Source organism: Lolium rigidum, chromosome 6 (assembly GCF_022539505.1).
Source record: "Lolium rigidum isolate FL_2022 chromosome 6, APGP_CSIRO_Lrig_0.1, whole genome shotgun sequence".
In the NCBI taxonomy this organism is placed as follows: Eukaryota; Viridiplantae; Streptophyta; class Magnoliopsida; order Poales; family Poaceae; genus Lolium; species Lolium rigidum.
The window spans coordinates 146,828,615-146,853,827 of NC_061513.1; the positions used below are offsets into that span (position 1 = coordinate 146,828,615).

The 25,213-nt window shown below is 49.0% G+C and overlaps 3 protein-coding genes and 2 non-coding genes across 5 annotated transcripts; 3 read left to right on the plus strand and 2 right to left on the minus strand.

The window, feature by feature from the left end:
- Positions 1-5,940: 5,940 nt before the first annotated feature.
- On the minus strand, positions 5,941-6,093 carry LOC124668942. Its single transcript, XR_006992004.1, has one exon. It is a non-coding gene; the product is annotated as a U4 spliceosomal RNA (small nuclear RNA).
- A 287-nt stretch (positions 6,094-6,380) lies between these two features.
- On the plus strand, positions 6,381-11,787 carry LOC124666184 (high mobility group B protein 14). Its single transcript, XM_047203532.1, has 5 exons — positions 6,381-6,613; positions 10,391-10,448; positions 10,528-10,572; positions 11,347-11,427; positions 11,508-11,787. Exons 1-5 carry the CDS (start codon positions 6,429-6,431, stop codon positions 11,544-11,546), a joined length of 408 nt encoding a protein of 135 aa, XP_047059488.1. The 5' UTR covers positions 6,381-6,428; the 3' UTR covers positions 11,547-11,787.
- Positions 11,788-11,930: 143 nt separating this feature from the next.
- On the plus strand, positions 11,931-12,003 carry TRNAR-ACG. The gene has a single exon. It is a non-coding gene; the product is annotated as a tRNA-Arg (tRNA).
- Positions 12,004-20,989: 8,986 nt separating this feature from the next.
- Positions 20,990-23,347, minus strand: LOC124667170 (cell division control protein 48 homolog D-like). The gene has a single exon (XM_047204488.1). The coding sequence runs from the start codon at positions 23,345-23,347 to the stop codon at positions 20,990-20,992; it is 2,358 nt and encodes a 785-aa protein (XP_047060444.1).
- A 593-nt stretch (positions 23,348-23,940) lies between these two features.
- Positions 23,941-25,213, plus strand: LOC124667994 (GDSL esterase/lipase At4g10955-like). Its single transcript, XM_047205206.1, has 2 exons — positions 23,941-24,085; positions 24,209-25,213. Exons 1-2 carry the CDS (start codon positions 23,955-23,957, stop codon positions 25,200-25,202), a joined length of 1,125 nt encoding a protein of 374 aa, XP_047061162.1. The 5' UTR covers positions 23,941-23,954; the 3' UTR covers positions 25,203-25,213.

The following is a 25,213-nucleotide window of genomic DNA, read 5'->3' on the forward strand; positions in this document are numbered from 1 at the left end:
ATATCGGCTCTCATGCAGAAATTTGGCTGAAATATCGATGGCGCGATAAACTGACCGATATGCTAAAATCTTATCGGTTACCACTAGATTCACGATAAAATCGGCTGATAAATCGGTATCTCGGCTGATTTTTTGAATAGTGTGTATCACTTTTATAGTCATGCTGACCAATTACACTATTGCTACTGTAAGGGTACATTGCCCCTATGTGTGGTTTTGGTAATTAATGACAACCCCTATGGACTAATGTTTTCATTAAGTTTATATGAAGGAATATTCCATAGGTACTACTTGCTCTCCATGTGTTGAATTCAAGTATGGATACCATGAAGATAAAGGTATATCTTGTGTATTGGCATCAAGATCATCGGTATGAAGATATATATATGTGATATGATCAATAAGAAGAAATGAAGATGGAGTTCTTATGTGGAAATCAATATTAGCCATGCTCTATCTTATGTGAGTATGTGAAGATACAAGGTTGAGTTGGGCAAGTTCAAGATGAGCGTCTCAAGTAAATCACATACTTGAAGCTTGCCGTCCATTTGATGATAATGGACTTGTGAAGATGTGCATCAATGGAGCTTTCCCATCATAGTGTATGGGGAGCATTTGTGAGTCTTCACGAAGCAACATTGGTCAAGAGAGGCATTCCGGCTTGAGTGAAGCTTGAAGAGTTATCATCAAGATCAAGCGGGATGCGCAAGGCAAAGGTATGACCTTGCTAGGTTTTCCTTTTACCGGTCTCAAGGTGGATGTTGGGAGACCGGATTATAGGATAGATAGCCGCACTATTAAGAGGGGCTTTCGGTTGAGTAACTTGATCACATCGTCTTAGGGAGCTCAACCCTTGCATACTTTGCATATCCTTATTGCTTCTTGGTGTTTCTCTGTGTGAGGTTCTTGAGCTTGTTGCTAGCTTTACAACAAGCCCAAGTTCATCGAAAACGGAATCCGCATGCATCTTCTATTGCGTTTTCGAGTTTGGACGTCTTCACCGTTTCTTGACGGTGGGAGACTCCCTCTCTAAAATCATCTAAAATGTTCTGTGAGGAGTCTCCATATTTCCAGTTTTTGTTGGGGTTCTATTCGTCGTTATCTTTCCAACAAAATTGGTTTCATGTTAATCGGAGTTCGGGAGCAATAGTTATTAAAGAAAAGGTAAAAGAGAAAAAGAAAAGAAAAGAAAAAAAGGGGAGGCGGCCGGTTGCCGCCCGGCCCGCCGGACCGCATGCCGGCCCACCCGGTCGACCGGGCGGCCACCGGCCCATGCGCCAGCCTGGCCCAGCTCCCTCCGGTCGACCGGACTTCAACCGGCCCACGCGCCGGCCCTCTCCCCGCGCGGCCCGTGACCGGTCTTGGGCCAGGTCCGCGACCGGCCCAGCCAGCTGCTCCTCCGGTCCGACCGGAATCCGGACCGGGCCGCCTCCACGCGACTTGGCCCACGCGGCCTGCTGCTCTCCCCCGCGCGCCTGTGGCAAATCGGCCGCCCAGCGCGCTGTGCACCGCTCCCGGTCGGTGGGCCGGTCCGACCGGACAGGCCACCGGCCTCTCCGGCCCGAGGATCCGGTCGGCCGGCCTGCTGACCGGCTGGGCGACTTTTTTAGGCGTTTTTTATGCGTTTTCCACCCCGTTTCTTCCCCAACGGTTATTTCTTCTTCCCCCACTATAAATACCTTTCTTCTACCTTGAGACAACGAGTTCTTCTCATTCTCTCACCTCCATTGTTGCTATTTGAAGAACTTGCTCTCCCCCTTGATTCCTCCAACCATTCTTGCTCATATTTGAGGATTTGAGAGAGGAGATCTAGATCTACACTTCCACCAAACCGTTTCTTCTCTAAGTGAGGGAATCTCTTGGGATCTAGATCTTGGAGTCTTTGGTTGACTTTCCCCTTGTTCTTCCTCTCCAATCTCATCCTAGCATTCGTTGCTTTGGTGGGATTTGAGTGTGAAGGACTTGAACACCTCCGGTGTTCTTGCTTTGCATCATTGCATAGTGTTGAGCTCTCCACCACGATTTGTTCGAGTGAGAGACCGTGAGCTTGTTACTCTTGGAGGGTGACCTCCTAGTTGGCTTGGTGATTGGTGCTCCGGTGATCTCTTCAAGAAGATTGTGAAGAGGCCCGGGCTTCTCCTTCGTGGAGCTTGTGAAGTGGTTGTGGAGCTTGCCATCTCCGGAGCGGAGGAAAAGCTAACCATAAGGAAAGGGCCATTATCCTTCGTGGGTGTGGTTCGGAGAATAGGGTGAGCCTTCGTGGCGCGGGGAATCCTTCGTGGGACCTCCACTCCTCCAAACGTGACGTACCTTGTTGCAAAGCAAGGGAACACGGGAATACATCCTCGTCTCCGCGTGCCTCGGTTATTTCTATACCCGAGCTCTCTTTCCTTGTGATAGCCATCGTGCTTGAAGTACATATATCTTGCTATCACTTGTGCTACATATATCTTGTGCCTATCTTGCTTAGCTCTAGTTACTATTGTTACACTTAGTTGAGCTTAGCATATTTAGGGTTTGTGCTTGTAAACTAAACGATAGTTTAATTCCGCATTCATACAAGACAAATCCGCAAGAGTTTGTAATTGCCTATTCACCCCCCCCCCTCTAGGCGACATCTCGATCTTTCAGCTACTGTATTTGATCGATTTTAATTTGCCACTACTTGGTTAAACACTTCTCAGTTTTTCTATTAGGTCATCTTCACCGTTAGTATATAATCAGTTCTGCCATTCTAGATTCTTCATACTATTCTCTTTATTTATATCTCATTGATTGGTTGGAGCTACATGTCATCACTTCAAAGAATGCAAAGAAGTAGTTCACCACTCCATGGTGTCCCCGGTTGCCTGCAAAATGCCACACCGTTATGCCTTCAATGGTATTGCCCTCCACCCACCAACGTGGAACAGTAGTGGCAAAGAGGTTGCATCTATGACACGAGCATGAGGCGAGACATGAGTGAATTGTAGAATAACACTAAAAGATTCTATGTTCGGTGTGCCGATTCAAGAAGCAACCCATAGCTTCTTAGTTGTTGCAAGTACTTCCTCAATAATTTTCTTGCAAGACTCCTTTGAAATGTTACTTACCACAATTTGTGTTATGTTGTTGGTTAGCAGCTTACAAAAGTAGCAATAGATAGTGTGCTAACATTCTCACCGGTGGGATCTAACTTTTCAAATTCAGAGACTAACTCAATTCATGCATACCAAAAACAATAGTTGTCATACCAAGTGTAGCATTTATGGAGATGTGCCTTTGTAGAAATAACGTTATCCAACTCTTTGTTGGTAATTCTAATTGACATATTAAATGCATTTCTCACTGCCTCCACTCTCCAAATGGAAAAACTGATTATAGACTAGTGGCGGATCATAAATGTCAATTTAAGTAGTTTTATGTAGTCTCATACATGCGTGAGGTTCAACATGCCAAATTCAATAGATGATGGAGTGGCAATACTGATGAGTATTGTAACACAACAATGGCAAGATTGAGGTTTCGATCGGTCAAATGGCAAAACTGAGATTCAACTTGGTCATAGTGGCAGAAATAATGAAAACCCCTAAAAATTTGGTGAAGGAGTCTTGCGCCCTAGTTTACCCATCCATGGCGTAAAAATGAACTGTAGCGCGTTAGGTGAGTTCGGATGAGCCAACCAAACAAGGGCGTACCAAAATTTTGGCATGTGTCCCCGAGGAAATGCGTCTATGGAGACACGCCCGTTAGAGAGCCCTTTGGATGCACTCTGGAGGAAGGAGAAGGATAATGCATCCTTTTGAGAACACGTGGCATAAATTCCCTCACCGCTCACTCCATCATGTCGGCGGTTGCACACTACCGCAGACGCATCTATTACTTTGTCGCGAAGAGGAAGAGCGGGACGGCATCCTGAGCGCAAGATGACATCGACCGGGACCGAACAAAGATCAAGGGCTTCGTCAATCTGCATTGCAACCTCCACCTCGACCTCGGCCATCCCCAATGGTAAGCCCTAGTCATATATTCTCCGTTGTCTGCTTGTCATATATCTGTAACAACCCAACTTTCGTAACCTTGTTAAGAAGAGTTTAGTAGTGTGAAAAATCAGGGGCAACAAAATATTTTTTGTGTTAACCTTTCGAAACATTGATTCTTGCATGTTTGTCTTGTTTGATGTGTTGAGCCTGACCGTTTGAGTTGATTGTTGAACAAGATTGATAACCAACACAACCATGGTGCCCTAGTGAACATATCATCCAAAATATTACTACCTATTTGACAAAAGCTTTATCTTGGCAAATTATCTTATTTCATTTAATTTTACCTTTTCCAAAACTAAGAGCCAAGATTTACCTTGACACAAAGGTTTTCAAAACTAAGTATTTCTAAAACCTAAAGTGATCAACATGTTGGTATGATTCCACTATTTTGCAAAACCCCATTTTACAAACGTTCTATAAATGGATTTCAGACACTTTTCAGACTATAACATTTAGGAGATGTTTGTATCTCCACTATTTTATAGAAAAACCGTGCCAAGGCTTACTACCTTATTTAGGAACCTATCCAAATTTTATCTGGACATGATCATCATTTGGCACTTGTTCAACACTACTTCCGGAAATGCTTGTATCTGGTGTGTTGTGCTTGCTTGACTGTCTATGATGGCATTGCCTTGTGTGACTTGGTTTGACCTTGATTGATTTGTTTGTGTTTCTTTGGCTATGCAAGTTTGAATGAGGTTCTCACCTACCCTTGAACTAGAAAATCCAAGCACCTTGTGGCCATTTTCCAACTTCCCCATTTGTTCCTCTCTTAAAGATCAATTTAGCGCTTCCATACCTGTTAAACCCTTCTCTAGTTTAGCAAAGGGTTTCTAAAATCCTCTCTAATTTCAAAACCCTTATATCTTATTTTCTCCATTTCTTAAACCACTCTTGGTTTATCAAATGATTTTCAAAAATCCTTTTCTTAATTCAAAAACCTAGGGTCACCTCTGACCCTATTTACCAAACCATTCTTTTTTCCAATTATTTTAGAATAAAATAATTTTCTTAAACTTATTTGCATTTTTTTCAAATTTTACATGTGATGGTGACTACACCATTACTTCTCTTTTCCTTCCCAAAGTTTTGATTTAAACCTACTAGGTAGGGCACTACCAACGGGTTATTTTGAACTCGAAACATTTTCTCTTACTTATAATTTTTTCCGAAGTTTTGGACTTACAAAAATGCATTAAATTTGGCCTGAGCCATAAATAGTGATTCAAACAATTATGAATGAAGAGCTGAGTAGTAACATGGAGTCCTTCCATCTCGGCTACATTGGGCGTGAAGCAAATGAAGGAGCACATCTTTGTGCTAAGCAGACATCGACTAGTCGTCGTAGGTGTCTTTGGATTAAATTATATTCCTACTTTTGTCTGCAAAATGATTGTAAGCCTGATGATTAAGGAATGAAAGTTGTTGATTCGCAAAAAAAAAAAAACTTAATCACAGCTTGAATGGCAACACCTGAACGCCTAATGCACCCCTCTGATCCATCCAATACCATCGTCCCACATGCCTAGCCATGATCTAAGAAAATGACATTTGGTTCAACAAAGGATTAATCTCTACTTCCATTATATCTCTCCTTAACCATCCAAATAAATTCAAAAAATATTTCTTTGATCTACTCTACCCATTGGACTTGTCTATTTTGGGCATGCACAAAAATGGTGGTGGCCATGTCTTGTATGACTTGTCTCCCATTCTCTCTGTCCACCCCCACGGCTCCTTGCACGTCCTACCCGACGACGATGTGTTTGGCATGAGAGGAAGCCGGCCGTCACATCTTCGTCTTGGGACGAGATCTATCCTCTCTGACGCATCATCAAAAAAAGAGGTGCAATTTCCTCAGGGCAACCAAAAGAGCTTCTGAAAAACCCAAAATTTTGATTTTGTTTCGTAGGGCTTTCCCCTTGCCCGAAGGAGAGGGAGCCCTTCCAGAAATTCTCAGTGACCCGTGAGGGCCAAAGAGGGGGTTTGGAAATAGTTTTCAACCAGCAATTGACGCGCCTCGGTATTACCTCACTAGCTGCGTCATTGCCCCAAGCGCAAAGATGCTTTTCTCCTGCACCCGGCCACCCCTCTTTATACCCCGTCACGCCTCGCGCTCTCTCCTCCGTAGCCGAGGTGGGACTAATGCAATGCAATCAACCCTGCACGCACGGAGCAAACAAACCGACTCGATGAATTTAGAAGCATTTGTTTGGGCTCCCCTCCAGCTATCCTAGCTGGGCTGTCCCGTCCACCGGCCCGCTAGAATTTAGAGCCCAGCAGCCAGGAGTCTCCTCTGCGCTCTGCGCTGCGCTTCTTCTTCCTCCTCCTCCTCTTTCTGCAAAACCAACCTACGCTCGCTGCCATCTGCGAGTCCGAGGGGAGGCGGCCGCCTGCGGGATGAAGACGAGGTCGCAGACGACCCCGAAGCCCCTCAATACTGTCAGGCTGCCCCCTTTGGAGATCACCAGGACGAAGCCGAAGTCGAAGCCGAAGCCGAAGCCGAGGCCCGCGTCCGGGAAGAAGGGGACCCTCCACGACCTCCACCGCCCCAAGAAGCCCCCCACCGCCTTCTTCTATTTCATGTATGTATGCACGCACCCTCTTCTCTCTCCCTCTATCTGTATTTGGAACTGAATCTCGTATCTGCTAACTGGCGACCGCTCAACCAATTGGGGATGCGTGGTAGAGGGGTTTCAGCTGGGCTGCTGCCTCGCGCGGTCGCACTAGTTAGGTTTCTTTCCCTGTGGTTTGCGGGAGCTCTGTTTAGAGCATGTCTAGTAGCACCCTTAAAACTGTAAAAGTTTTCTAGGATTTACAGGCCGAGATTTGCAAGTTTTGGACACATTTACAGGTTGAAAAACAGGGGCAAAGAATAGAACCCCTAAACCCAACCCGTGTAACAGAATATTCCGTTTTAGGGGTTTGAGGGTTTAGGGGTTCTATTCTTTGCCTCAACCCCAACCTCTAAACCTGTCACATATTCATCACAATATGACACAAAAACACAATGAATCATCAAACATACTACAAAAGTAATAATCATGGATGCATGGTTTAGTAGTTTTTACATCACATAATCATCATCTTGCCCATCTCATTGGCACCATCACCAAAAATTACACGTCGGTGCCATATGCTAGGCCACTCCACCACCATCAAACCCCACCATCATGCGAGTTGTCGACACCGCCATCGCTCATGGTAGTGTCAACTACAAAGGTAGAGGAGGACCCTCGAACATCCTCTTCCTCTCGGCGATGTCCTCCTTGTACTCCTTCCACCATTGCAATTGCTCTTCATCCATGTCTTTCTTGCACATCATCATGTGCTCCTTCTCTTCCACCATGAGTTCTTTCCATACCTTTGCTTCTTTCACCTTGAGCATCCTCTCCTCCAAGTCGGCCTTGCGGGCTGCCTCCTCACGCTTTGCTTCAATGTGTGCAAGCTTGACCACCTTCTTTTGCTCGGTGATGAGAAGCTTTGTCTCCAACGTCTTGGTTGCCAAAGCCTCTCTTGCCTTCATCATATGATCCATCTTCTCCTTAGGCTAGCCGCCTCTCCTTCCATCTTCACCCTAAGCTTGGCCTTCTTGGTTCCCTCGGGCTTGTTCAAGTTCCTCTCCTCAACTTCCGGATCATCCATGTCAAGCATTGCGGACTTCTTCGGTGCGGTTTCATCATCTCTCAACTTCCACTTGTCATATGTTTGAAGAATTGACCAAACATGCTTGAATGGGAATTCTTTGCCCTTGGAGCCGGCCATCTCCTTGTACCTCAAGCCGGCAATCTTCTCCTACAAACCAAGCAACACACACAACACACATGAGAGAAACCATAGAACACACATGAGAGAAACCATACGATGCGAGGTTTGCAAACTTACATAGTCACTCTCCACGGTGCCACTCGGCGGCGCATCCATCACTTGGTCCATGGCGGCACTCCAACGCGCACATGCCGGCTTCATCAAGTCCCACCGGCCTTGAAGCGACCGGAATGAGCGCGAGGCGAACCCACTCCTCTTCGGCTTCATCTTAAGGTAGGCGTCCTCGATGCGCTGCCAATACCGTTTACCGGTTTGGTCGGTACCGGTGCCCGCATCCAACCCCACCGACGCCCAAGCTCGAACCAAGAGTATATCTTCCGCGTCGGTGTAGTTCGACGAGCGGACGCGGGTGAACGCCTCCTCTTGTATCTCTGTGATGTCTTCATCCTCCTCATCCTCCTCCTCCTCATCCTCTCCTCCCTCCAAATCATCATCCCTATAGGGATCAAGCGGTGGAGCGTTGATGTCCACCTCCACCTCATTGAGCATGTCCATGAAGGACACGGCGGCCGGGGCGGGCGGCACGGCGGCCGGGGCGGCGGCACCTCCGGGCGGCCGGGGCGGGCGGCACGGCGGCCGGGGCGGGCAGCTTCGCCGGGGCCCTCCTCTTGGCCACGGCCTTCCTCGGCGCCGGGAGAGGCCGCCTTGGCCTTGGCAGCACGAGGACCACCGGAGGACACCTTCGTCCGTGCCCGGGGAGGTGCGGGGGCGGGGGCGGGAGCGACGGCCGGTGCGGGGCCGACGGCCGGCACGAGGTGATGCCCCGCACGCCGCCGCTTCGCGCCGACGTGGGTCGCAGCGACCACGGCGGCGACGTGCGGGTGGGCGGCCGGTGCGGGGGTGGGGCGGGAGCGACGGGCGCCGGGGCCGGCGGCGGGCCGGGGGCGGGCGGCGCGGGGGCGGGGGCGGGAGCGACGGGCGCCGGGCGGGCGGCGGGCGGGCGGCGCGGCCACGGGCGGCACGGGCGGGGCGGGAGGCGTCCGTGGCGGCGGCCGGGGCGGGAGGAGGCCGGGCGGAGGCGGGCCGCGGCGGGAGGCAGGCGGGGCGGCGGGCGGAGGAGGCGAGGCCGGGCGGAGGAGGCGGGGCGGCGGAGGCCGGGCGGGAGGAGGCCGGGCGGGAGGAGGCGACGCCGGGCGGGGAGGAGGCGGCGGCGGAGGCGGGCCGCGGCGGGAGAGGCGGGCCGCGGCGAGGAGGCGAGGCCGGGCGGAGGAGGCGGGCGGCGGAGGCGAGGCCGGGGCGGGAGGAGGCGGGGCGCGGCGGAGGAGGCGGGGCGCGGCGGAGGCCGGGCGCGGCGGAGGCGGCCCGCGGCGGGGCTGGAGGGCGGCGGCGGCGGCGGGATCGGGGGAGGGAGGAAGAGGGAGGAAGAGGGAGCTGAAATGTCCCTCCCGCGCGTGTCCGAGGGGTTCCCAGGTCGGGGACGGGTTGGATTGCCCAACCCTCGTTTCTACAGGCCAAGAAGGGATTCCCGAGTCCGACCTGGGAATTTTTTTACAGTTTTACAGTTTTAGGGGCTCTAGTCTTTGCGATTTTTTCGTCAAAAACTGTAAAAAAGCGGTTATTTTTACAGATTTAGGGGTTTAGGGGCTCTACTAGACATGCTCTTACAATTTTATCTCAGTCTCACAGCAGGTGCGTTCGCTTGTTCGCCAGGTGGTGGCTGAACTCACTGCTGTAGGCTAGACTAGAAGGCAGTTTATTTTTGTGATCCCATATTGGAAGTCGAGAACTTAGGGTCTGAGACTATCGGATGCTGATATGTCCATTTCCAAAGTGCGCAAAAGGCACCACCTTTGTTCCTAATTTGATTAACATGCCTGATTTGCAAGTCCTTAGCTTTATGTACTCAGTTCACAGTAGCACTGTAAATGGTTGATCACTGATGTATAGGAAATATATATGTTGTGTTTACTTATTCGAATATGTTCCTTGGTTGTTCAGATATGCTTTAAGGACTGATAAAAATAACTGCTCCATGGAAAAAAAAAAGATGAAGTATAACTGCAATAGGATATTCTAGCTGCACTATCATCGCTGAACGCATTGATTGTTTGTCCTTGGGGTTTTTTCACATTGCATCAGGCGTAACACAAACAAATAAGTTATTTCTTATTGCTCCTGGTGCTGAACATTAATTCATCATGCACATGATGACTGTAGCAATAAACAGCATTCTCATTTCCATCATAGACTCTTAACCAGAGCATTAGGATAAAATGATCAACTAAACAGTGCAACGTTGTACAGTATCCAGCAACATTTGAATAGTTCATGTGATTTATGTTGCAAAACCTGATTTCGGTCCTGTTGCAACTCATAGATAGATTTCTCTGCGGTCCTTACGTTTCGTACTCGTGTATTTTAATTGTTTAAATAATCCTCTGGGGATGCAGTTAGTTCCTGTGGGGATCAAGAAAAATCCTGCATTGCAAGTGCTCAATGTTGTTTAAATTTATAAGCTCATTTTACTGGCCTGGTTAACAATTTTCATCTGTGGCACTAAACCATTTTACTGAATCTGCCATATTCTCTTGAAGGGAGGATTTCAGGGTAGCATTTAAGGAAGAAAATCCAAGTGTAAAATCAATGCGGGAGGTGAGTTTTCTTCAGTTAAATCTGAAACTTCAGGCTAGCTTCTTAGTCACGTTGTAATGTAATATACCTTACACTGCAGATAGGGAGGGCATGCGGCGAGAAATGGAATAAAATGACATTTGAGGTTGGTATTTTCCCTCTGACAGCCTAATGATGGTTTTGTTGCATCAGGTAGATAGTCACTACAAAATTGTGTCATCTAATGTTGCTGCCTCGTAGGAACATATTGCATTGTGAGGATGGTGTAGCATGGTTGATAGGAACATGTGAAGTGGAGTTGTAGTTCGGCTTATTTGATGATTCACTTCTTTTGTGATTTTGTGTTTGGAAATCAATAGAAACTTCTTCTTTTTCAAATCATCAAATATAATCCACTTGCCTTGATATTTTATTCATTCAGTAGCCAGGTTTATTCGGTCAAATACAAGCCATTGCCTTGACTGACAGGATGCATTGACATAGTAACTGTAGAAGTTTAATGATATGTATACTCAGAATATATTTGTAGGATGTCAGCTAAGATTAAGATAGATCATGATGATACACTATTGCACATCTACTATGATTTACATATTGGCTATTAGGTGTGTCTACTTGCTAAAAACACTAAAATAATTGACAGCTGCAGTTACTCACGTTGATGATGAAAATAACCCATCCTTGCTATTATCTTCATGACATCTAGTCTATAGGGAAAATAGAAACAGGTCACTGCTGTGATGTTTAGAGATCAACTGACTTCTTCCAAGCCTTAAATACCAGCCATCAGCTAGCCAATTTGGTAGAATTGTATATCAGTTTTCTATGGCTAACGGAAAAATATGCCTCCTAGACTGAGACAGTATGATTCATACTTCGTCTACTGATGTTTACATTTTCATCTTGTTCATTGCACCAGGAAAAAGTGAAGTATTACGATCTAGCTACGGAAAGGCGTGCTGAGTTTGAGAAGGCGATGGCTCAATATAACAAGAAAAAGGTGATTTTATTTTAATATATATTAACTTATTTTATCCTTTTTCATTCATCTGATCATACTTTATCCTATTTTTCATGCAGATAAATGGTGAATTGTCAGAGGAATCAGGCTACGAGTAGAAGTGAACATTGGGTTGTTCTGATGGTTCCGCAAGTAATTGGATGAATCAACCAATTGTATATTGCATGACTAAGTTTTGTAATGAACTCTGTTATCTATAGATAGTTTGACTCCTGTGACGGTCAGTATTACACTGACACCAAATCTTGTACTGGTGCTATTACCAGAATATTATTTGTGCTGCGTAGTGCATTATACGTATATTGTTCTCCGGTGAGAGTTCAATAGCCCTATTCATAAGGCCGGCTCTCTGGGAAGGGTTGGCATAGAATGTTGAAGTTTCACATGAAACAAATCAAAATATAATGTGAGGTCTGTTTAAGTTAGCATACACCTACTAGTACTCGTTAATAAGTGTTGCAGGTCCAACATTTGCAAGCAAGGACTCCGTGGCCCAATGGATAAGGCGCTGGTCTACGAAACCAGAGATTCTGGGTTCGATCCCCAGCGGAGTCGCTATTTTTTTTTTTGGAAAAAAAGCATTGTTCATAATTTATGTCTCTTTCTTGCAGAAAATATTGGAGTTCTCCACATGTTGAAAATAAAGGAATGTTCATATTTTATTTTTCTTTCTAGCGAAAAATATCGGGATTGTCCACATATTATCATTTACTAGTTGAATGCTCGTGCGTTGCTACGGTCATCTAGTTTCATCCCTTTTCTGATGTAAATAAACATTTGTGTGCATAGAAAGAAAACGTACACATCATCCATCACAAATAAAAGTTAGGATTTTATCTAGGTAAAATATAATAGGACCTCTTATCCATATAAAGAAGGTTTACAACTATTTATATACTACTAACTTAAATTTAGTCACCGACATGCTATAGATATTCTTGTACAATGTGAGAGGAATGTTGTATTTTTCTTCATTTTATTTAGGAGGTGTACAAGTTTCTTCCTCAACTGCAATCAATGGCTAGTCTCTCACATAGAAGAAGTGAATAATACATTAACCTCGATGTATGAGTATTTGTGCGTATAATGTCACAACTAATTAACTTTTTTTGCACAAAAAATGTCTCTCCTTCCCACTAGCTCTTCCCCCGGCCAAACTAAATAGTACACTTTATGTCACTGTTCCAGATTAAATGGAGGCATGAACCCACTATCGAGCATAAATACTCCCTCTTGAAGTTACAAGTATCAACTTGGCCAGAGCCTCTACTAGTAACGGAGAGCATGCAAGATCATAAACAACACATAGATGATAGATTGATAATCAACATAACATAGTATTCCATATTCATCGGATCCCAAGAAATACAACATGTAGCATTACATATAGATGATCTTGATCATGATAATGATAGCACATGAGGAGAAGACGACCATCTAGTCCAGGGGTGAACTACTCACACATCACTCCGGAGGCGATCATGGCGATGAAGAGTCCTCCGGGAGATGATTCCCCTCTCCGGCAGGGTGCCGGAGGCGATCTCCTGAATCCCCCGAGATGGGATTGGCGGCAGCGGCGTCTCTGGAAGGTTTTCCGTATCGCGGCTCTCGGTACTGGGGTATTCGCGATGAAGGCTTTAAGTAGGCGGAAGGGTAGGTTTAGGGGCGACACGAGGGGCCCACACAACAGGGCGGCGCGGGCCCTAGCCTGGCCGCGCGGCCCTGGCGTGGCGGCGCCTCGTCGCCCCACTTCGTGACCCTGGGCGTTGATTTCGTCTAATTCCGAGAATATTTCCTTTGTAGGATTTCTGAAACCAAAAACAGCAGAAAACAACAACTGGCTCTTCGGCATCTTGTCAATAGGTTAGTGCCGGAAAATGCATAAATATGACATAAAGTGTGTATAAAACATGTGAGTATCATCATAAAAGTAGCATGGAACATAAAAAATTATAGATACGGTTGAGACGTATCAATCTCCTTCTTCCCAATCGGTTTCATCCACTGATGAACAATCGGGAACGACTCCTCACGCACGAGTCACCTCCCCATATCCGGCCAATCACCCTAGTTAGTCTGGATCCGATGTCGTCCCCCACACCACCCTCGTCCAACCCTCGCTGCAACATAATCCTAGGGCCGCCAACCTTGTACACCGCCTCCTACCTCATGTTGCTGCTTCTATGAGGTAGACGCCACTCTGTCGACCTCAAGCCATCGGTGGACACTCCGCCGTAGACGCGCTCTGGTTTGGTGCATGATGGCTCAGAGTCGCCCCTGTTAGAAATAAACCACGCGTGTCTCGTGTGTGTGAGTCTATGTTCGTGTTGGTTTGCACTTAGTGTGCAGTACATAGGGGTCGTTTGGAACTGTTGGAGGCAGCCGTGTCATGCGCGTGTGTGCTTGTCGTGTGCACGCTGGCCGCATCATGCGGATCGAGCATCAAGAGTAGATGTGTGCGTGCTTTGTGTGTTAGCTTGGGTATAAAAAACCTATGTAATAATGCTCGTGAAAGTGGTGAGTATTGGTGTTTTTTTTGAACGGGTAGGAGCCCGAAGGCCCGGGAAGCTCCATTAAACAAGCTGTGGGCACAAAGTTACATCTAAGCCCCTAAAAGATATGGGAATATAAGATAAGGCTAGTTTTTTACAGAAAAGACCCAAGAAAGAAAAATGAAAACGCAATCAGGTCCCTGGTCTTCTCCACCGCATCTGCAAGACCTCAAGGCACGGGGGTCTACGCCGCCGTCGGGGAACATGCCACTTGGGGTGACAGCGACCATGGATCCCTTACCAAGGTCGGGGAAGATCCTTCGCATCGGCGCATCGGCCTGAAGGAAGAAGATGCTCGGGTCGCGCGACCCGAGCTCGAAGTGGCTCCATCTGCCTTGGATAGCGACGACGCACTGCAGTCGCCGCTTGAGAACTCCAAAAGTCGCACCTTCCGACATGCGGAGCAGCGCCCGCACACATATACCCCACCGAGCTCTGAATCGATGAAGCACAGGGTCCTCCTCATCCTCCGGTTTCACCACCACGACCACAAGGAGGGGGAGCAAGATCCCCAAGATCCGCACGAATCAAACCCCCGCACACAAGCTTTATTGAATAGGATCTTCGCACCACCTCCGTCTCTAACTCCGTCTCCCACCATGAGAGCGCCTGGAGCAGAGGAAGGCGGAGCATCTCCAAGCTGCAGCTCGCTCGCAGCCAGAGCACCTGAAAGCATGGCATAGCGCCAAACAAGGCCATAGTGTCCAAAACCAACCCTAGACTAAAGCTACTATGTACACCGGCACCTCCCCATCACCAACTCTGGCCGGCCGTGCCGCCGGAGGAGGCTCTGGTTCGGCCCGAACCCTCGTCTGAGACTCTCAAGGGAAAAGCGGTAGGAGAGACGAGAAGGGGGAAAGTGGTCCAGCCTTAGTGAGTATTGGTGTGAGCCAGCTGAAATATAAGAAGGAGCGGTGTATGTGCGCCGTGGAGTTTGCCTCCGGAAAACCAGTGCATTCTTCTCCTTCTTCCACCTTCGTTCGAGCGAGAGATAAAGCGTGACATAGGGGCTGCGATGCATGCCACCAGCCTCCAAGTTGCCTAGCCCTCCGCCAGGACCTTCCCTACCTCCCTCCGCAGATGAAAGCTCGAGCCGTCACCACCACAACGCCGCCTCCACTAGCGGCCGACCGAAACCCGCGTCGCCCAAAGCCTTCGCTGCCCATCCCAGCCGACATCGTCGACTAACTAGGCACGACACCACCACCTCGCCGTCCGCCACCGCTACAGGTCAGACCCGAGCGCCGTCACTCCGTGGCGTCCGACGAGCACGCCATGCCCTAGCCCAAATGTGCTTCCCCGCGTCCACCGACCCGAGCAAGAGGATGAGAGAGCCTCGCCATCGCTGGCGCCAACCGGGCTTTGCCCGGCCGCGCCCTCTGGCAGCGACGAGGAAGGTGGGGAGGGGAGGAGGAGGAGGCGGCAGCGGGGAGACCCTCTACGGTTTCCATAATTCCATGTTAGCTTTTTTTTTTTTTTTTGAACGGAGAAGGGTGCAGCGCACCCTACTGAAATTTCATTCAACTCAGAAGCATTGTACATCTATGATTACAGATCCTAGTAACTGCATGGATTGGACAGCAGCTAACACAGGACAGGTAATATTGCTATGAGCTGAGTTCCTACAAGAACTGATAGGCTCAGATCGTACTGATCGTCTTGCCTGATTTGCACAACCATGAGCTACCCCATTGATTTCTCTTTTGATGTGGTAGACTGAAGATCCCAGAGGTTTTGCCGATTTCTGAAATTGAATAACCTGCCTTCTAATTTCCCAAAGAACTGCCGGGTCTTTTGCACCAGGAGCAGCAGCAGCCCGAGCCAAGTTGCTGCAATCTGTGAAAAAAACTGGCATCTGAATATTCATCGACGAGGCTAGTTGAGCTGCCAAACATAGCGCCTGAGCTTCAGCCTGCAACGCGGACGAAACCTGTCTGTGCTTTGCTAGCAGGAAGACATCAGTGTGGAGTTGATTGTCCTGCATATGAAAATAAATACCTAATCCTGCCGTTGCAGCAGATCCATCACTTCTCTTCTTCCAAGAAGCATCAGAGTAGAATTTGGGTCCTTGGAAAACAAAATCAGTTGGAACTGTTAATCCTTGCTTTGGGTCTCTGTTGGTGGCAGTAGTCAACATATTTAAGGTAGAGCTCGATCGAAGATCCATCATCTCTAGATCGTTTAGGAGTGCCTGCATTCTGCCTCCCACCTGATGCGGAGAGCTGTCTTTCCTGCGAAATAAGAATTCATTTCTTGATTTCCACATGCACCAGAGGAAAGTGAATATATGTTGGAGGTCCGAGTAGGGGTGCTGCAAGGACAAGATGTTGGAGATGACCTGTGCCAAAGAGGTGGCGTTCTGCACAAAGATGTCAGTTCTAATAAACCATGGATTATGAAACCAGGCTGCTCTAGCAAAAGTACAAGTAAAGAACAAATGGAAATCATCCTCCGGGAGGCCACATCTGCAGCAGATACGGTCTATATGTTTGGAATACCTTGAAGCTCTTTCTCCTGTAGGAATCGCACGCCGCAGAATTCGCCAAGCAAACGTTTTCACTCTAGGGATCATCTTCTTGCAGTTCCAGACCTTGTGAAGGATTTGTTTCGTAACTGTATCAACTGTGTCGGGCGTTGGCAAACCTGCATTTTGCAAAGCCTCGAGACAAGTTTTGTAGGCAGATTTGGTCGAGCATTTACCATTCGGGGTTAAATTCCAACAGAGAATGTCATCGTCATCGAAAGGGATCACCATAGTTGATTTAATTGAAGCAGCAGTGTGATGCTGAAAGAGAGTGTCAATTAAAGGGGTATTCCAAACCTTGGTGTCAGGAAGCCACAAGTCTTTTACCAAGGCAGGGTACTGATAACCCGGCTCCTGGATGATTAGATCATTATAAATGTCTTGCCAATTTGAAAACCAAGGCGTACTCCAGAGGGAAATGTTGCCGCTAGAAATTTGATAGAAAGAGTTTTGCTGTAGCAAAGTAATGACCTTGAGAAGAGAAGTCCAGAAAGCAGATTTTGGGATATTTGTTTTTGGCCTCCAAATGGACGAGTCATAAAAATATTTAGATTTTAAGATCTTGTGAAGGTGACTTTCGGGGTTGTCAGCAATGCGCCAAGCCACTGATAAAATGAGTCCATGGTTTACAGCTTTAATATTTCTTATGCCAAGGCCCCCTTCCGATTTGGGTGCACAAATGTTCTTCCAAGCCGTGAGACACAGAGGTTTTGAAACAGGTTCAGAATTGACTCCCGTCCACCAGAAGTTGCGTATAATAGCAGTGATCTTTGCAAGGAATTTGTTAGAGAAGATTATGTTGGACATGTAATAGACCGGGATGGAGGAGAAAACAGAGTTAATCAATTCCAGTCTAGCCGCATGAGAGAGGGAATTTGCCTTATAAGTAGAAAGCTTAGTCCTAAATTTGTCTAAAACAAAGTTATAGGCCTCAGAGCGATTTTTTGGCGGTAGAATGAGTGGGTGTCCCAGGTGTGTAAAAGAGTCATCAATATGTGGAACAGGGAAGAAAGCTTTGATTTGCTGCTTAGTGGTAGCATCAACATATTTGCTGAAGATGATGCCTGATTTAGACCAGTTTGGGAACTGCCCCGAGACATTACAGAAAGACATGAGGATTTGCTTCATTTGCTGCGCTTCCTGAAGAGTAGCCTTGCCACAAATAAGCAGGTCATCAGCGAAGAGGAGGGAGTGCACCGGAGGGCAATTAGGACCAAGAGTAATACCCGTAAGTTGAGAGCTTGCAAGAGCCTCCTGTAGAGATAGAGATAGCTCATTTATGGCCATGACAAAAAGATATGGAGACAGAGGGCATCCTTGTCTAATTCCCCTGAAACTATAGAAACTGGCATGAGCTTGGCCATTAATAATCACAGAAAATCTCGGAGAAGAAATACAAGAATGGACGAGCTTGATAAAGTGACCATGCAACCCTTTACGAGCTAGAGCTGCAAGAATGAAGTTCCATTCTAGCCTATCAAACGCTTTAGCCAGATCAATTTTAAGCATGAAAGATTGATTTTTCCAACTAGAGAGCTGAAAAGAGTGAGTGATCTCCTGCGCTATGATTATGTTGTCACTAATTCTTCTGCCCTGTATGAAAGCTTGTTGAGAGGGATGAATGTAATCAGGCAGGTGGGGTTTTAGTCTATTAGCCAAACATTTGGCAATGATTTTGTATATGACATTGCAAAGGCTTATGGGTCTGTAGTCGGCAGGCACAAGAGGGACAAGCTTTTTAGGAATGAGAGCTAAGTGAGTGTTGTTAACATGATCCGGCAGGATAGCATCGGTGAAAAAATTCCTTACCAAACAAAGAACATCATCACCAATCCATTCCCAAGTCGCCAGATAGAATTCAACGTTAAAACCATCTGGTCCTGGAGAAGCATTCCTCTTCATATCATTGAGGATGGACCAAATTTCTTCTTTGCTCGGAATGGTGTAAGTTGGATCATCAGAATTGGTAGGAAGGTTGTCAGTATTTTGATAGGTGTGGTTACTTATAGAAGAAGTGAAAATAGATCTGAAATAAGTCACAAAAGTGGTAGCAATTCTATGAGGCAAAAATTGGATTTGATCATTTTCATCTTTAACCGAAAAAATTGTATTTCTCCTTCTTCTTTTAGCGATTGCTCTATGAAAAAAGGAAGTGTTCCTGTCTCCATCCTTAATCCAATTTTTCTTGGCTCTCTGAACATGGTAATCATTGAGTTTAGTAATGTGTTGTTCATACCTTGTGATTAGCTCTGTTTCTTGAGAGTGGTCCTGTAAATGAAGGGGCTTGGACTGAATTGCAGCTATTTTTCCTTCCAGCTCCTTGAGCTCTTCCTGTAACGGCTTCTTTTTCCTGCACCAAACTTTTAAACTTGTGGCCAGATGATTAGTTCTGTTACAAAAGGATTTTTCATTTGTTTTCCGCCAACTGTTTTTAGCATATTCATGGAAGTCATCCTCTTTAAGCCACCAATTTTCAAATTTGAAGGAATTTCTAGGCTTAACCGTATTACCATCAGTAGATAACAGGATAGGTGCATGATCACTAAAGCAATGCAAAAGAGGCATGTTGTAGACATTTGAGACTGGGTAAGCAACACACCAATCATGGTTAACCAAGCATCTATCAAGACGTTGAAATAAAGGCGTAGAGGAGAATCTTCTATTGGTCCAAGTATAAGCAGGGCCGCTAAAGCCTAAATCAAACAAACCACAATTTCTTACATGTTGACGAAAATTATACAGACGAGCACGATTAATATTTGGAGAGCTTTTATCAGAGTCATACATAAGATCGTTCATGTCTCCGATGCAAAGCATGGGCAGATTGCTATTATCATACACAAAATTTGCAATCTGATCCCAGATGGCAGCTGTCTGCCTATGATAAGGATCCCCATAAATACAGACCAGACCAAACGATTGATCATTAGACCTATCCTTAGTTACTGCTAAAACTAGATGGAACGTAGCACTTTGTACAGAGATTTCTAATTCGTCAGTCCACATCATCCAGAGACCCCCAGATTTTCTAAGCGAGGGCACTACGACAGCATCATGCATATTAAAGCGAGAGCAAATATCTAAACGATTGAATTTGCAGTTCTTGGTTTCGGAAATAAAGGTTACCTGAGCTTTCGTTGCAGAGATCATTCTAGCAAGGTGGAGCATCTTAGGATTGCCAAGACCCTTGCCCATGCCTTGGCAATTCCATCCCAAGGCTTTCATTGATCCCCTGGCGCCTTGAAGGCTGGCGCCCTAGCCTGATTAATTAGAGTGGCAGAGTCTTCAATCACAAGAATCTGAGTATTCTTGTGGAAATTGCTTCTCCGGTCTCTCCAGAGGGAGCTCTGATTCAGGGCGGTTCTCTCTAGATCTCCCCAATCAGAAGGCCAAATAAGCTTTCCTTTCAAAGAAATCCACTGGACCACCAGATGAGGCAAAAGGGATTGAGAGATTTTGGTCAGAATCTTGAGGAAGGACGGGGAGGAGGAAGGAACCATGGGGATGGAGGAAGTGGAGAGAGGAACCATGGGGATGGAGGCGGTGAAGTTAGCCGGAATCTTGTGGGAGGACGGGGAGGAGGAAGGAACCATGGGGATGGAGGCAGTGGAGAGAGGAGCCATGGGGACGGAGGCGGCGAAGAGAGTAGGCCTAGGTGAGAGGGATGACGAGGGGGGAAGAGGCCTGGAAGGTTCTAGAACGGCATATCGCCAGTCGCCCATTCGGAGCAAGGTCGTGAAAGATCTGTTTCACATACTCACCAGTTTCCATGTTAGCTTTTTCATCTTCTTTTATCAAGTGCAAATGGCCAAATCTCATATGCCAAGGCCATGCTTCATCTTGTGTGCCACTTCCGGGAAAAAACTAGAACTCCTAACTCAAACCTAACTCCAAAAATCGGCAATTCATAATGCTCTCTTCCTTCCGAGACCCCTTTTCAAGAGCGGGCGTGACTTTCTAGTTCTATCTGTACATTTAGAAGTCACCCTATTCTTGATAATGGGAATCACGAACATATCATACCAAGCCCGCCAAGCGGGAGAAGGGGCTCATCATAATGTGCATATGTATGGATAAATGTCAACTAGCATACACTTCTGTCAACCGAGTAGGAACTTACTGTTAATCTCCATCTCTGTGCTTTGTAAACGGAGGACACGCACGTGAAATTGTAAAACATTAAACATACTGCATCTGTAGGGAATTAACAGGAACATTCTTAATTCTTGGATTGTATGCATTGCAAACTATTTAGAATAGAAAAGAGATACATGGAGTCAAACGAATATGAACTTTGTGTTAATCTGTCCTTAAGTGAAACTGGAAAACATAAACATACTGCATCTTGTAAGGAATTAACAGGAACATTCGGATTGTATGCAATGCAAACTATTTAGTGGAAAGAGATACATGGAGATATGTCTAAGGCTATAAGCCTAGCTAATTGCTAACTGTGGTTACTGGATCAGTTGTACAGATCATCCTCATCAGCTGCCACGGCGGTGTCGAAGGCGTTGACAGAAGCTTGTGGCTGCGCAGGGAAGCGGAACTCGGTGCCAAAGCCCCTGGACTGCTGCAGCGTCTGAGCGAACGACTGGTACTTCCTGATGTCGCCGTTGCTCACGCTCCTCCTCGCGTACTTCATCGACTCCTCGAAGTGAGCCGCCTTGATCTCAGCCATTTCATCTTCCTGCCCGCCATCCACCTCCATGGCTTCTTTTCCAAGCCTCTGCCTCTCGATGTCCTTCTCAATGTCTTCTCTGATGGCGTACTTGCATGCCCTCTGGCAAATCTCGGTTATGTCGGCGCCGCTGAAGCCCGTCGTGAACCTCGCGAGCGCGCCGAGGTCGATGTCCTTGGCCACGGGAGACTTCCTGAGGCAGGCCTTGAAGATCTGGTGCCGCGAGGCCTCGTCCGGCAACGGAATGTAGATGAGCTGGTCGAGGCGACCGGGACGGAGCAGCGCCGAGTCGATGATGTCCGGCCTGTTGGTGGCACCAATGATGAACACCGTCTTCTTGGCGTTCATGCCGTCCATCTCTGTCAGCAGCTGGTTAAGGACCCTGTCCGCCGCGCCGCCGGCGTCTCCCACGCTGCCGCCCCGCTGCATCGCGATCGAGTCGAGCTCGTCGAAGAAGAGCACGCAGGGTGCCGACTGCCTCGCCTTGTCGAATATCTTCCGCACGTTGGCCTCACTCTCGCCGAACCACATTGTGAGCAGCTCGGGACCCTTGATACTGATGAAATTGGCCTGGCACTCGTTCGCGATCGCCTTGGCCAGCAGCGTCTTGCCGCAGCCTGGCGGCCCGTAGAAGAGGACGCCCTTGGAAGGTGACATGCCAAACTTCTCAAACTTCTCGGGGTGCTCCACGGGGTACTGGACGGTCTCCTGCAGCTCTCGCTTGACGCCATCAAGGCCACCAACGTCGCTCCAGCTGATGTTGGGAACCTCCACGACGGTCTCACGAAGCGCCGAAGGATTAGTGCCGACTAGAGCAGTCTTGAGGTGGTCGTTGGTGACGGCCATGGAGTTCAAGATCTCGGCGTCGATGGTGTCGTCCTCGAGGTCGATCACGTCCATCTTCTCCCTGATGCACTGCAGCGCCGCCTCCGTGCAGAGCGCGGCCAAGTCGGCGCCAACGTAGCCGTGCGTGTCCTTGGCCACCACTTCCAGGTTGACGTCCTCCGAGAGCTTCATATTTTTGGTGTGTATGCGCAAAACCTCAAGGCGCCCAACCTCGTCCGGCACGCCAATGTCGATCTCACGGTCGAACCTCCCGAAGCGCCTGAGAGCAGGATCGATGCTGTTGGGACGATTTGTGGCGCCCATTACGATGACGTGCGCTCGTGCCTTCATCCCGTCCATGAGCGTCAGCAGCTGAGACACAATACGCCTCTCGACCTCACCGTGTGTCTTGTCCCTCTTAGGAGCAATGGAGTCAATCTCATCAATGAAGATGATGGACGGCGCGTTCTTCTCGGCCTCCTCAAACGCCTTCCTCAAGTTGCTCTCGCTCTCTCCGGCCATCTTGGACATGATCTCAGGGCCATTGATGCAGAAGAAGAAGGCCCCTGTCTCGTTTGCCACCGCACGAGCGATCAACGTCTTGCCGGAGCCGGGATGGCCGTACATAAGGATGCCCTTGGGAGGCTTGACGCCGAGACACTTGAAGACCTGCGGATGCCTAAGCGGCAGCTCAACCAGCTCCCTGATCTGATTCATCTGTTTGCCCATGCCGCCCACGTCGTCATAGCCGACGTCGTCCAGCCTCTCCTCGTCCTCCCTCTTCACCGGCTCGCCGTCGCAGAAGATCTCCGTGTCCCCCGCCACAATGCAGTAGTCGACCGGAGGGTCGATCTCGATCACCTTGAATTCGACGCTCCGCATACCACCACGTGTGAGGAAGAGGTCACCCTTGTGCACCGGGCGGTAGGCGTCGACAAAGTATGGCTTGAGGTAGGCCTCGAACAGGTTGCCTGTGATGCCCTCGATGGTGTCGTCGACGGGGAGGACGCTCACGCGCCTGCCGTACTTGGCGTCGGGGCAGAGGTGCACGGAGACGACGTCGGCGATGCGCACCCTGAGGTTAGAACGGGCCACCTTGTTGAGCTTGAGCTTGTGCTCCTCGCAGGTCTCGTCGGGGACGACGATGCAGACGGTGGTGCGGCGACGCTTGCCCTTGAGCAGCACGATGTCACCCTTGAAGATGGAGAGCTCCTCCATGGTGGCCGGGTGGAGGTTGCAGATGGAGTTGTCGTCTGTGGTTGCCTCCTCCACCACCAGCCGGTTCGCCGCCTTCTTCGAAGACAACGTGCTCGCCATCGCGATTGAAGAACGAACTGTGGTGCTACTCTGGGTGCTTGGCAGGTCGATCTGCGATCTGATCGTGTTCTGGTGAGGACGAAACACCGGGCTAGTCCTGCCTTTTAAACACGGGATTGCTCCGCCTCGTCCCGGAACTCGAGTCCGATCGGGAAGTCTGTTTCTTGCTTTGTTCCCGAGTCGCGTCACAACCTGTTTTGGTGAGTCGTTTTGGCAGATGTCCGACGGCTTGTGGGCTACCGATTGACTTTTGTGCCTTGGGTCTATTTCTGCGTTCAACACGTTAAGCCTGTAATTACGATACGGAGTACCATAATTAGCGGAATCGCTCGTTAGGGCGCACCATGCGGTGGGAGCGCCTAACGATCGCAAATTGTTAGGGAATCCTGTGCGCCCAACTCCAACTGTGATCCACTAGCTAGCTCTAATTTAGCACGAGAAAGCGCAACCGGGAGGAGAAAGAAGCAGGTTCCATATTCCCCTGATGTTGGATGATGATAGGATAGAGATTCTTTTCAACTTGAAACAAACTATTCTTGCCGACCTTACATATTTATCATCCGCAAGCCCAAGCCTCCTGCGTGCTCTTGATTTTCTCGAGGGGACAATGGCCAAGGCGATGCCAGACCAGAAAGCCGGAGAAGCGGCGACGGCGGCAGCGAATCCGCTCGAGTTCCATGTGTACGGCCCCCGCAACCTGCCCTGCACCAACTGGAGAGATCTCCTGAACTCAAGCTGGTCAGTATACTCACTAGCTAGTCAATTACACTCACCCGCACTTGCATGGCTGCATCGTACCCAGCCAGCCAGCTTCGCCGCCGGGAGTTACTAGACGTTTGTTGTGTGTGATGATGGATGTAGGAAGAATCCCAGCTACCGGCGGATGGTGATCGCGTGCTTCATCCAGGGGGCGTACCTGCTGGAGCTGGACCGGCAGGAGAAGCGCGACGAGCGCACCGGCCTCGCGCCGCAGTGGTGGCGGCCGTTCAAGTACAGGCTCCTCCAGCCGCTCGTCGACGAGCGGGACGGCTCCATCTACGGCGCCGTCCTCGAGTGGGACCACCAGGCAGCGCTGTCGGACTACATCCCGTTCCGCCCCACCCGCGCGCCGGCCGCCGTCGTGGCGCTGCGCGGCACGCTGCTCAGGGCGCCCACGTTCCGCCGCGACGTCGTGGACGACCTCCGGTGTCTGGCCTGGGACAGCCTCAAGGGATCCGTCCGCTTCCCCGGCACGCTGGCGGCGCTGCGGGACGTCGCGCGCAGGTTCGGCGCCAGCAACGTGTGCGTGGGCGGGCACTCGCTGGGCGCCGGGTTCGCGCTGCAGGTGGGCAAGGCGCTGGCCAAGGAGGGCGTCAACGTTGAGTGCCACGTCTTCAACCCGCCGTCCGTTTCGCTGGCCATGAGCCTCAGGGTCTTAGGCGAGACGGCCGGCGAGCTGTGGGGCCGTGCGCGTGCATGGATCCCCTTCGTGGGCTCCCAGCCGGCACCCGACACGAGCGGCGGCAACAGCGAGAGCGAGGCGATGGCGTCGCTAGCACAAGCCGGGATGGCAAGATGGATCCCTTACCTGTACATCAACACGAACGACTACATCTGCTGCCACTACACCAGCGATGCGGCAGGCGGTACGGCGGCCGTGGCGGTCGACAACCGCGGCGGGGCCGGCAATGGCGCTGGCAAGGCCGGGGTGGCGACGATGGTGATGGTGTCCAAAGGGCCGACCAAATTCCTCGCCGCGCACGGGCTGGAGCAGTGGTGGGCGGACGATGTCGAGCTGCAGGTTGTCCTCAACGACAGCAAGCTCATAGGGCGCCAACTCAGGTCGCTCTACGCCGCGCAGGTCGCACGGAGATAGGCTCGTGTGCC